The sequence below is a fragment of the Lipophrys pholis genome, assembly GCF_963383615.2.
Source record: "Lipophrys pholis genome assembly, chromosome: 1".
Taxonomy (NCBI): Eukaryota; Metazoa; Chordata; class Actinopteri; order Blenniiformes; family Blenniidae; genus Lipophrys; species Lipophrys pholis.
The window spans coordinates 22,417,695-22,430,055 of NC_137635.1; the positions used below are offsets into that span (position 1 = coordinate 22,417,695).

At 48.2% G+C, this 12,361-nt stretch overlaps 1 protein-coding gene across 2 annotated transcripts in view; it reads right to left on the minus strand.

Moving 5' to 3' along the window:
* Positions 1-368: 368 nt before the first annotated feature.
* reep3b (receptor accessory protein 3b) overlaps positions 369-12,361 on the minus strand; it is a 42,019-nt gene continuing 30,026 nt past the window's right edge. Inside the window, exons 3-9 of one of the 2 annotated variants that reach the window (XM_080468770.1) lie at positions 10,707-10,783; positions 10,349-10,469; positions 10,130-10,243; positions 4,259-4,421; positions 3,532-3,665; positions 1,779-1,806; positions 369-966 (exon numbers count right to left, since the gene is read on the minus strand). In XM_080468770.1, the coding sequence (XP_080324896.1) occupies positions 926-966; positions 1,779-1,806; positions 3,532-3,665; positions 4,259-4,421; positions 10,130-10,243; positions 10,349-10,469; positions 10,707-10,783 (678 nt within the window). In that variant the 3' untranslated portion in view covers positions 369-925. Of the gene's footprint in view, positions 967-1,590; positions 1,807-3,531; positions 3,666-4,258; positions 4,422-10,129; positions 10,244-10,348; positions 10,470-10,706; positions 10,784-12,361 lie in introns of those variants that run through there. The other variant, XM_080468769.1, reaches the window with a different exon arrangement.

A 12,361-nucleotide genomic window follows, 5' to 3' on the forward strand; every position in this document is an offset into this window, starting at 1 on the left:
GTTTCTGTCACCCAGGTTGCTGTCATTGAGGTTGCTGCCACCCAGATTGCGGTCATTGAGGTTTCTGTCACCCAGGTTGCTGTCATTGAGGTTGCTGTCACCCAGGTTGCTGTCATTGAGGTTTCTGTCACCCAGGTTGCTGTCATTGAGGTTGCTGTCACCCAGGTTGCGGTCATTGAGGTTGCTGTCACTCTGTGGTACTGTTCATCTAAAGGAACATGTGTGTAAAGTTTTATTGAAATCTGAGACGTCTCTTCCCGTGGTTTAGTCTCTAATGTCTCGTGTGTGTGTGTGTGTGTGTGTGTGTGTGTGTGTGTGTGTGTGTGTGTGTGTGTGTGTGTAAAGACAACACGAGGCTGCAGCAGTTTGGATAACAAGGTGCAATTCAACAGTTACAGTACAACAAAAGCTCTTTGGACGACATAAAGAAGGTGTGCAGACTGCACTCGCCGCCTCCACCCAAACAATTAGTGGATTACATTTCCCTGTTCACACCACAGGGCGGCACTGCTGAGCCACCCTCACCTGTTAAAGCCTTTGAGCAGTTTTATTCTTTTCTAGAAGCTTTAGGTCTTTTTTCAAGTTTCCTGTTGAACATTTTCATCAAGTCAGTTTGTCCCCAGATAGAAACACAAGAAGAAGAAAGCAGCGGCGGCGGCGGCAGCGTGGCTGTGGACTGACCCTCCAGGGTGGTGTTGGTGGAGCTGTGTGGAAGTGTCCAGCTGGGTATCGTCTCCTCACAGTGGAGGCGCTGAGCTTTTACACTCAGCAGCTTGAACACCAACAGACGTTTAACTCCACCTAAACAACACTGGACTGAAGGAAGTGTCATGAGGGAATTTAAAAGCTTCAGCGTCCCGCGGTCGTCCTTTCACCTCTGTCCTGTCCTGGAGACGTTCCAGCCTTCTGAGCTGTTTAACTCATGTTAGTGTGTGATTGGTAGGTTAGGCGACAAACCACTGGAGCCTTCAGCAAGTCGCCTCAGATTTCTTAAGAGAAATGCTTTGTTTTGTAAAACCTGCTGAAGGCTTCTCACACACACACACACACACACACACACACACACACACACACACACACACACACACACACACACACACACACACACACACACACACACACACACACACACACACACACACACACACACACACACACACACACACACACACACACACACAAGCTCCATGGTGATCAGCTGGTCTGCTGCCCCCTTGTGGTCCACATTCAACAGACGGACAGGTTTGCGTCCCGGGAGGGTTCTCCGTACGCCTGCCGGCGCGTTCCCAACGTATAAAAAGCAAAAAGAGGATTTTCTGTCCTGGAAACACGAAGACGCTCCTCGGAGGAGGAAAGGGGTCCTTCATAGTAAAAAGGTTCACTATCGTCTTTGTCCTGCTCTTCCTTCACCATTTCATCACGTCAGAGCAGGAAACAAGCTCTGATAGCGAACCAGGTCCTGGTCCTGGTCCTGGTCCTGGTCCTGGTCCTGGTGTGTGATGGGAAGTCTGTGGGGCCACTTTACACTCCTCACAGAGGACGTCTCACTCCTCCGTAGAACCAGTCAAATTAAAAGAACATGATCCATCAAAATGTCTCAACGATTATTGAACAAGTTTCAATCTGAACGAATTAAAAGAAAAACGACACAAGACCCACACTGATACAAGGTGTGTGTGTGTGTGTGTGTGTGTGTGTGTGTGTGTGTGTGTGTGTGTGTGTGTGTGTGTGTCTTCATATCCCATAGTTGACGGAGCTCAGTGTAGGTCTCTTCTTGCCTTTAATCTTCAGAGATCCATATCGAACCTGTAGATCAGTGAGCACAGACAAGTTAATACCACTTTATCATGTTCCTACCACTTTATCATCATGTCCTTACCACTTTATCATGTTCCTACCACTTTATCATCATGTCCTTACCACTTTATCATGTTCCTACCACTTTATCATCATGTCCTTACCACTTTATCATGTTCCTACCACTTTATCATCATGTCCTTACCACTTTATCATGTTCCTACCACTTTATCATCATGTCCTTACCACTTTATCATGTTCCTACCACTTTATCATCATGTCCTTACCACTTTATCATGTTCCTACCACTTTATCATCATGTCCTTACCACTTTATCATGTTCCTACCACTTTACCATCATGTCCTTACCACTTTATCATGTCCTTACCACTTTATCATCATGTCCTTACCACTTTATCATGTCCTTACCACTTTATCATGTTCCTACCACTTTATCATCATGTTCCTACCACTTTATCATCATGTCCTTACCACTTTATCATGTTCCTACCACTTTATCATCATGTCCTTACCACTTTATCATGTTCCTACCACTTTATCATCATGTCCTTACCACTTTATCATGTCCTTACCACTTTATCATCATGTCCTTACCACTTTATCATCATGTCCTTACCACTATCATGTTCCTACCACTTTATCATCATATCCTTACCACTTTATCATGTTCCTACCACTTTATCATCATGTCCTTACCACTTTATCATGTTCCTACCACTTTATCATCATGTCCTTACCACTATCATGTTCCTACCACTTTATCATCATGTCCTTACCACTATCATGTTCCTACCACTTTATCATTTTCTTAGCACTTTATCATGTTCCTACCACTTTATTATCATGTCCTTACCACTTTATCATGTCCTTACCACTGTATTATCATGTCGTTACCACTGTATTATCATGTCCTTTCCACTGTATCATGTCCTTACCACTTTATCATCATGTCCTTACCACTTTATCATCATGTCCTTACCACTTTATCATCATGTTCTTATCACTTTATAATCATGTCCTTACCACTATCATGTTCCTACCACTTTATCATCATGTCCTTACCACTTTATCATCATGTTCCTACCACTTTATCATCATGTTCTTACCACTTTATCATCATGTTCCTACCACTTTATCATGTTCCTACCACTTTATCATCATGTCCTTACCACTTTATCATGTTCCTACCACTTTATCATCATGTCCTTACCACTTTATCATCATGTTCTTAGCAGCTTGTAATCAGGTTATGATCACTACTTTATGAGGTTATTACCAGGTTATTAGCAGGACAGTGGAATCCTTTGATATCAGGACAAAGACTGCTGCCCTCATCTGCTGTATTCCAATAGAGCTGAACTGCACTGCCCTCTCCTGGCTGTACTGATGAACAACCGTCATCACACCACCAGGTGACGATGTTTGATTAAAGGTTCTTATCTGGACCAAATAACAGCTGTGGATATACCAAGTTAACATCCACCCTCCATGTACCTTCCCTCCACCACTCCTTCATCCACCCTCCACTCCCCCACCCACACACACATGCCCCTCCATCCTATCTGGAGCCTCCAGCTCTGGTTCCAACAGGACGTTCCACTTCTATGTTGTTGTACTTTAAATCCATTAAAATTAAAAATGGAGTCATTGTCCAGGAGTAACTTTGATTTTTGAAATTGGAGATTTTGAATAGAACACGTTTACTGATCTTACGTCTTTGCGCACTCTGGCTCGAGTGATCTTGACGCTCTGCGAACGCCTCAGTCCTCGCTGGGTGACGGCCTCGTCCTCAGAGAAGGTGGGCTCCATGTCCTCGTCCGTCCTCTCCTCCTGATCGTACAGGTACTCTGCAACACAGCGTGGAGGTCAGCAGATGATTCCTCTGCTCAGTCGCTTTCTGCTCCACAAACTTTAATCACTCTATTCTCAGACCCAACCGTCTGTCCAATCAGAGTCCTCCTGAGTGTCCTGTTCCTACTGTATGACCCTTGCCCCATCCTCTCTCCATTGGGTGGGGCAAAGAGAAGGAGCAGTACATGTTGGAGCTCATCAGTTGATGTGAGGCTAAATAAAGTATCGTCACGATCAGCAGGTTGGTTCTTTAGAAGTACCAGACAAGTTGTAGTGGAGGGGAACACTTCATGGTACCGTGGAGAAGGTTCAGAAACTCACAGTGGGACTCACAGTGGGACTCACAGTGGGACCCACAGTGGGACCCACAGTGGGACCCACAGTGGGACCCACAGTGGGACCCACAGTGGGACTCACAGTGGGACCCACAGTGGGACCCACAGTGGGACCCACAGTGGGACCCACAGTGGGACCCACAAACTCTCTCTAACAAACTAATGATACTTTATGAATCCCCATGAAGGAACTACTTTCTTTGGGTGAGCGGCCACTCGACTGGAACACAAGTCCTGTGTGCGAGGCGTCGTACCGTCTCTGTCCCCGGCGTCGCTGCTCTGCGTCCTCCTCATGGCCGGGTTGGCAGAGTGGGAGCTGTAGGGGTAGAGTGGGTTGCCCCGCTCGTCCTCCTGGTTAATCTGGGTCAGGTCGTGCATGCTCAGGCTCCGCAGCTTCTCCGTGATGGCGCCTTGACCCTGAGAAACACAACACCGCATGATTAGCAGAGGAAGGGAACGCCCACCTACACCCCTTTTATTGGGGCTGAACGAAGAAATACGTCACATAGAATCAAAACACCTTGAGTTAGGGTCCGATCTCCTGCAGCACCACACAAGCTTTGTGCTCTGCTAAAACACTATTATTAATCCTCCAGGGGATGAAAACTGATTTAGTTTGTAGAGTTAACAGAATGTCCTCTGAGACACGTTTCACTCCAGGAAGTTGTGCTGCTTTTGCTGTTTTAATACATTTTACCTGATTTTTTGCCAGATTTAAAAATACTAGCGGTAATCAATGATGATGTAAAATATTTGAATGAATATAATAATCGTTTGCCGATGGATTAATCACAATCATTACATTATTGAAATGACATTAAAACTCCTTAATTAAATGTAATAACTGCAGGAAATAATGTCATTTTGCATAAATGGGCAGTTTTTCATGGACAGAAAAGATCTGTGATTTTTGCTTCTTAAAATAGGTACCTCTCTAAAAGCAGGTTGGTGTGTGTGTGTGTGTGTGTGTGTGTGTGTGTGTGTGTGTGTGTGTGTGTGTTGATTTATTTCCCCTGCCATGTCCACGAGGCCACAGTCCAGGGCGTCATGTCCTCACACAGGAGCACAGCTCCACAGCGTGTTCATTCTAAAGTCAAACTATTTGGGGAAGCGGACTGGCGTCTGCTCAAACAGGCAGAAAGCTGCAACCTGAGTGACCTTTTCACTGCCCAACTAATACAGCCGTCTTTTTGTGAAGACGATCTCGATAACTATCAAAGTTTTGTTCATCTCACATGTTAATTTCTCTAAAAGCAAAAAAAAAAAAAAAGTCATCACAGAGAGCAGAAAGGTAAAGATGGATCCACTTACAACGACTCAGAGGAGAAATGGTGATTAAGGTGAATATTAACCACAAATGGACAAGAAATACTCACAAAATGAGCAACACCGGCAGCAACAAGGGCAACAAGCAACTGAACCACGAAACGTGTGGGAAAAAATACTCATTTTAAAATGAAGTATGAAAGTGTAAAAAAAAATAAAAAAACTCCTCCAAACATCAGGGACAGAAATGGAAATGTAACTCAGGGATGAGCAACTCAGACCATTGTGGGGGGGGGGGGGCACGGACTTCATCCTCACCACAGCACATCCACAGGTCTGGACGCTGCGGTCAGCAAACCTCCAGCCTGTCGGTGAGGTGGTCGGACAGTCTACAGGTCAAATGTGTTGACTTTGGTCAAGTGGCCACAGAAACGGTCCCAGTTGTCCATGTCTGGAGTGAATGAGGAGTTAAAGTGCTTGAAACAGATTCTCATCTCAAGTGTTTCTAAAAGAGCAGACGGGGTGACATGAGAGGGCGGGGCAGCAGAGCCAGAGGATGAGGGGCAGTCGGTCCATGCTGACTGGATTTTACCTCCCAGAGCAGCCTGCCTCCGCACACACACCCTGCAGAGGAAGAGGAGGAGGAGGAGGAGGAGGAGGAGGAGGGTCAGTGCAGATAGGAGAGAAGAGGCACACAGAGGGTTAACTGGAAGCAGGAGGCAGCTCGACAACACATCTTCATCATTATCAGCTTCATCATCGTCATGAGCAGAGCCTGTTTCACCCCCACAACCAGCAGGTTTCCAGAAAGGGCCAACCTCACTCACACCACTGTCCGAGGTCAGGCTGAGCTCCTTTCCCCTCTAATCCAAGTAAAGGAGGAAGACCCCGAGTTCAGAGCCGGCTCTCTGCTCATGACACCACCACCAGCAGCAGCAGCGAGCAGGGTACTGTGCTCCTCAGGGTTCAACCCAGAAGGTATCACCCTGCACACACCAACAAACAGCAGGTGACTCCCTCTTCTGAGAGAGCAGCCTGGTTTACACCAGCCCCATTCTTATTTACTGAATATCAGGTGGAGTAATCCCGACTGAAGTACAGCCTCCACTGCAGCACGTCATCATATTAGTGATGAAGCGCTCCCTTAGCTCTCTGTTAGCTCTCCATTAGCTCTCCCTCAGCTCACCAATAGCTCTCCCTCAGCTCTCCGTTAGCTCTCCCTCAGCTCGCCCTCAGCTCTCCCTTAGCTCTCCCTCAGCTCTCCGTTAGCTCTCCCTCAGCTCTCCGTTAGCTCTCCCTCAGCTCGCCCTTAGCTCTCCCTCAGCTCTCCGTTAGCTCTCCCTCAGCTCTCCCTCAGCTCTCCGTTAGCTCTCCCTCAGCTCTCCGTTAGCTCTCCCTCAGCTCTCCCTCAGCTCTCCGTTAGCTCTCCCTCAGCTCTCCGTTAGCTCTCTGTTAGCTCTCCCTCAGCTCTCCGTTAGCTCTCCCTTAGCTCTCCCTCAGCTCGCCCTCAGCTCTCCCTCAGCTCTTCGTTAGCTCTCCCTCAGCTCTCCCTCAGCTCGCCCTCAGCTCTCCCTTAGCTCTCCCTCAGCTATCCGTTAGCTCTCCCTTAGCTCTCCCTCAGCTCTCCGTTAGCTCTCCCTCAGCTCTCCGTTAGCTCTCCGTTAGCTCTCCCTCAGCTCTCCGTTAGCTCTCCGTTAGCTCTCCCTCAGCTCTCCGTTAGCTCTCCGTTAGCTCGCCCTCAGCTCTCCGTTAGCTCTCCGTTAGCTCGCCCTCAGCTCTCCGTTAGCTCTCCCTTAGCTCCTACAGTCGGGAGGCTGTTTCTCTCATTTCCACTCCCTTTGCTGTTTTGCATCATTTTATACCAACTTTTCCTATCGATGTTTTCTCTTTTAAGAATTTTCCATTTGAACAATCAAAGTGATTCAAACAGTTTGGAGTGGCGGTGTCAGACATCCAGAGGGAGGATTCAGGTCAGCAGCTTTTCATCTTAACAAATAAAAGTGACTCAATAGTTCCAGACTGAGGTCAGATTGTCCCGTTGACACAAACAGTGAATAAAGTGATCAGAACGAGGCACCAAGAACTTCCTGTTCAGTCTGTGGCTCAATCCCATCACGCGTTGGGACATGACGACATGATTCCACATCCAGCTGGAGCAGGAAGTCGGGTGTCATGTGGCAACAGACACGAGATTTCAGAAGAGAAAAAGCAAAGAAACCTGGATTTGATCCACAAGGTGGTCGACACACAAGCGGAGTTTTGAACTAAACACTCACACCTTCACACTGGATATTGTTCTGACATCTTAAAGCCAACAATAAATACTGCTATGATCGCTGACACACACGCATCCCTGCAGAGCTGTAAGGACAGACGGAAGTCAGAAGAAACTTCTGTAACACTGCAGAGGCACATGTGATAGAAGAAACAGCAAACAGCCGTGGCTGGTTAAAATGATGATGAACTAGAGAATAAAAGCAACATGATCCAGAGACACTTACATCAAAAGTTTTCCATTCATGGCAAATCAAACCCTGACCACACTGCTCCCGATACTGCTGGGACAATACCTGCATGGTAAACTGACTTTGCAGCATCCTGGGGAACTGCAGGTCCAGGATAATGAGAGTGATTACTTCAGAGGGGTTGGAGGTGACCGACACCAGAGTTTGAGTGTTTTCTGAGGAGAATCAAACCACAGGCTCTAACAGGAACAGATCTCTTCCACTGGTGCCCATGGAGCTTTGCAGTGAGGTTTGAACCGGTGGATCTAATAACCCCACAGTGGATTCCCGCTGCCTGGGATTACCCGGCGCACTGAGGCCTGACGGGAGATCAGCAGGGATTATGTGATACGCTCAGGTATTCACACAATGCTAACAAAAGCCTGGCTTGGATTGGAGTCAGAGACGGCCTGCCGCTGCAGACACACAGCTCAGGCAGACCTTCAGCTCCAGGTCTGATTCAGCCTGAGAACCAAACATCACACACTGCGTCGCTTCTCTCCAACAGGACATTCTGTGCCTCCACCAGCAGAGGGCGCTGCAGCCTCTGAGCAGGGACAACTTCAGCCTGGGTTTAATGCAAAACTAGGAAAAAAAGGGTGTGAATTTCAGTTGAAGCAGCTTCAGTAAACTTTATGGGACAAAGAATAAAGCTCAGTAAAGACAATGGGATCAACATTCAAATGAATATATAAAAAAAGCTAATAAAATAAAACAAGTGACGGATCAATCATTGTCGTCCTATTTTAAATGGTAAAAGACAGCAGCTGTTGGAAATATCCAGGATCATTCATTCGTCCATAAAACTACTGGAGGACCAGGAGGAGAAGCAGGAAGAGGAGAGGAGCACCACCAGGAGGAGAAGGGAGTGGAGCAGGAGGAGAAGCAGGAAGAGGAGGAGGAGCACCACCAGGAGGAGGAGGAGCAGGAAGAGGAGGAGGCGCACCACCAGGAGGAGGAGGAGCAGGAGGCGCACCACCAGGAGGAGAAGGGAGTGGAGCAGGAGGAGAAGCAGGAAGAGGAGGAGGAGCACCACCAGGAGGAGGGAGGAGGAGCAGGAAGAGGAGGAGGAGCACCACCAGGAGGAGAAGGGAGTGGCGCAGGAGGAGAAGCAGGAAGAGGAGGAGGAGCCCCACCAGGAGGAGAAGGGAGTGGAGCAGGAGGAGAAGCAGGAAGAGGAGGAGGAGGAGCACCACCAGGAGGAGAAGGGAGTGGAGCAGGAGGAGAAGCAGGAAGAGGAGGAGAAGCACCACCAGGAGGAGAAGGGAGTGGAGCAGGAGGAGAAACAGGAAGAGGAGGAGGAGCACCACCAGGAGGAGATGGGAGTGGAGCAGGAGGAGAAGCAGGAAGAGGAGGAGGAGCACCACCAGGAGGAGAAGGGAGTGGAGCAGGAGGAGAAGCAGGAAGAGGAGGAGGAGCACCACCAGGAGAAGGGAGTGGAGCAGGAGGAGAAGCAGGAAGAGGAGGAGCACCACCAGGGGAAGGAGGAGGAGGAGCAGGAAGAGGAGGAGGAGCACCACCAGGAGAAGGGAGTGGAGCAGGAGGAGAAGCAGGAAGAGGAGGAGCACCACCAGGAGAAGGAGGAGGAGGAGCAGGAAGAGGAGGAGGCGCACCACCAGGAGGAGAAGGGAGTGGAGCAGCAGGAGGAGGAGCAGCAGGAGAAGCAGCAGGAAGAGGAGGAGAAGCAGCAGCAGGAGGAGGAAGAGGAGCAGTAGCAGGAGGAGGAAGAGGAGGAGCAGGAGCAGCAGGAGGAGGAGCAAGAGATGCAGCAGCAGTAGGAGGAGGAGCAGCAGCAGTAGGAGGAGGAGGAGCAGGAGCAGTAGGAGGAGGAGGAGCAGGAGCAGCAGTAGGAGTAGGAGTCTTAAGGCCATTGTGTCCATTCAACACTTGTGGGTTCTCTCCCGATCGTTCCCTAACATAACCATCCCTAACATAACATAACCATCCCTAACATAACCATCCCTAACATAACATAACCATCCCTAACATAACATAACCATCCCTAACATAACCATCCCTAACATAACATAACCATCCCTAACATAACATAACCATCCCTAACATAACCATCCCTAACATAACATAACCATCCCTAACATAATATAACCATCCCAAACATAACATAACCATCCCTAACATAACCATCCCTAACATAACATAACCATCCCTAACATAATATAACCATCCCAAACATAACATAACCATCCCTAACATAACATAACCATCCCTAACATAACCATCGCTAACATATCTCCACTACTGTTCGTGGCGTTCTCCTCCTCTCCAGAAGGTGTTCAGATCTCCCTGCAGGAGTCGTGACCAGGCTGCCGACACAGGAAGCATGAAGGGCTTTACCTTGACCGCTGCAGTGACGGCGGCCGTGGCGGCGATGCTCAGTCCCTGCTTCCCGAAGTTGACCATGGTCTCATAGCTCCGCTCTTTGGCCTGCACAATGTACTCATCTATTTCCTGCAGGCAGACAATAACACTTCTGTAGTGGACAGTTTCATCAGCAGCAAGAGCAGAATACTCTCAGCAAGAAGTAATCCCCGTGAGCAGAGGCAGGCGTGGTACCCTCTCTCTGGAGGACAGCAGGGGGTGAAGACACTTCCGGTAAATCAGACTCGCTCCTCTGGTGTAGGGGGACAGCAGCCAGATGACAAAGGCGATCTTCAGCTCGTAGTACAGAGGAAACCTACACACACACACACACACACACACACACACACACACACGTTAATGTATTGTGATGGTAGTGTGAGTTTTTACACTTTCAGAGGTTTTGGATGGTTTAACATCTCAGCAGCAACCAGCTGATCTGGTGTGTGTGTGTGTGTGTGTGTGTGTGTGTGTGTGTGTGTGTGTGTGTGTGTGTGTGTGTGTGTGTGTGTGTGTGTGTGTGTGTGTGTGTGTGTGTGTGTGTGTGTCTCACCATGCTAGAGTTAGGTCAGTGATGGTCTCCACGACAGTGTAGAGGGCAAATACAATCCAGTACATCATCCAGCGCACCTACACACAGACACAGACACAGACACAGACACACAGAGACAGACACACAGAGACAGACAGAGACAAGGACAGACACAGATACACAGAGAGACACACAGACACAGACAGAGACAAGGACAGACACAGAGAGACAGAGACAGAGACAGAGACAGAGACAGTGGAGTCAGATGAGCACAGGAAACAGCAGCACATTAAACATCAGACTGAACATCTCGTTAAAGTTGAGTCCTAAAGACACAACAGACTTCAGAAGATCTGAGTGAAACGTTTGTCTCGTCCTTGAAACTCATTCAGGCTCTTGTTCATGTCGTCAGTCATGATTATGAATCTTCTTTGGATGTTTTGTTGTCCTTCTCTGTTTTTAATCAGGTTTTTTGAGAAACTGTGACAACCCACTAAAGTCGAACTTGTTCCACCTAAAGCATCTTAATGTTGCTCACAATAAGAGAAACGTGGATCTTTAATAAAGTTCACCACAAACTGAAGCCTTCAGTTTGACATGATGCTGGGTGAGGGCCCCCCCCCCCCCCCTCCCCCCGAGTGCAGGTTGAGCTTTGATGGAACTTTTAGATGGAACTAGAGTTATAGTGAAAGTCTAGAGCAGGGGTGTCAAACTCAGATCCTCGTGGGCCGCAGCCCTGCACGTTTTCAATGTCTCCCTCCCCTGAATGTCCTGATGGTTCATCATCACATTCAGCACAAAGCCAGATAACGAGCTGCTCATTGCAATCAGCTGTGTTGAAGCTGGGAGACATGCAAAACGTGCAGGGCTGCGGCCCTCAAGGCCTGGAGTTCGACACATGTGGTCTATAGTCTGGGAGTCTACTTCTAAATGTCTATGTGCTCCGTCTCTTCTTCTGCATTTTTGGTGTGTTTGGTGAGTCACAGCGCCCCTAAAGGCCTGGCATGTGTACTCCATGGCCTGAAGCCTGGTGTTGAGCCGTGTTCATAGTGACGTGTGGACGGAACAGTTTTTGAGAACCTCAAGGAGAAAAAAGATGGTTTTGGCTCATGTGGATGTAGCCTGAGATACTTTAAGGAAGCCAGATATTTTATAACTTTGTTCATGTTTGCTAAAAATCAAACTTCCTCTCTGGTCAGTCAACATGAAATATGAAGCTTTAAAAACAGTTTCCTCTCATCTGACTGAGCAAACCTGAGACTCAGGTGACTATCATAACCAACACTCTGGATTTTAGCCACTCTTCTATTCCTCTCCTTTATATTCCTTCCATCTGAGGCTGATTGCAAATCTCAGACTTTTCTTCTTCATCCATCTCCTTGTCTTCAGGAGCTTTCCTGGCTCTTCTGCTGGATTTCCATTTCAAAGTCAGCGGCAGGCAGACAGACAGTCACATGGCAGGCGGAGGTATTAGCAGACCTGGCTGCTGCTGCCGCATGACTGCACACACACCGACACCAGCTAATGACATGTCAGGCTGTGTGTGTGTGGGGGGGAACAGAGACCACAGACACACTGTTAAAAAGTGTGTGTGTAACGTCCTCTCTGCTGCTGGCTGGACCATTACTACTGGACTGGCTAATTGGTGACCTCATTGTGACCCACCCACACCCACA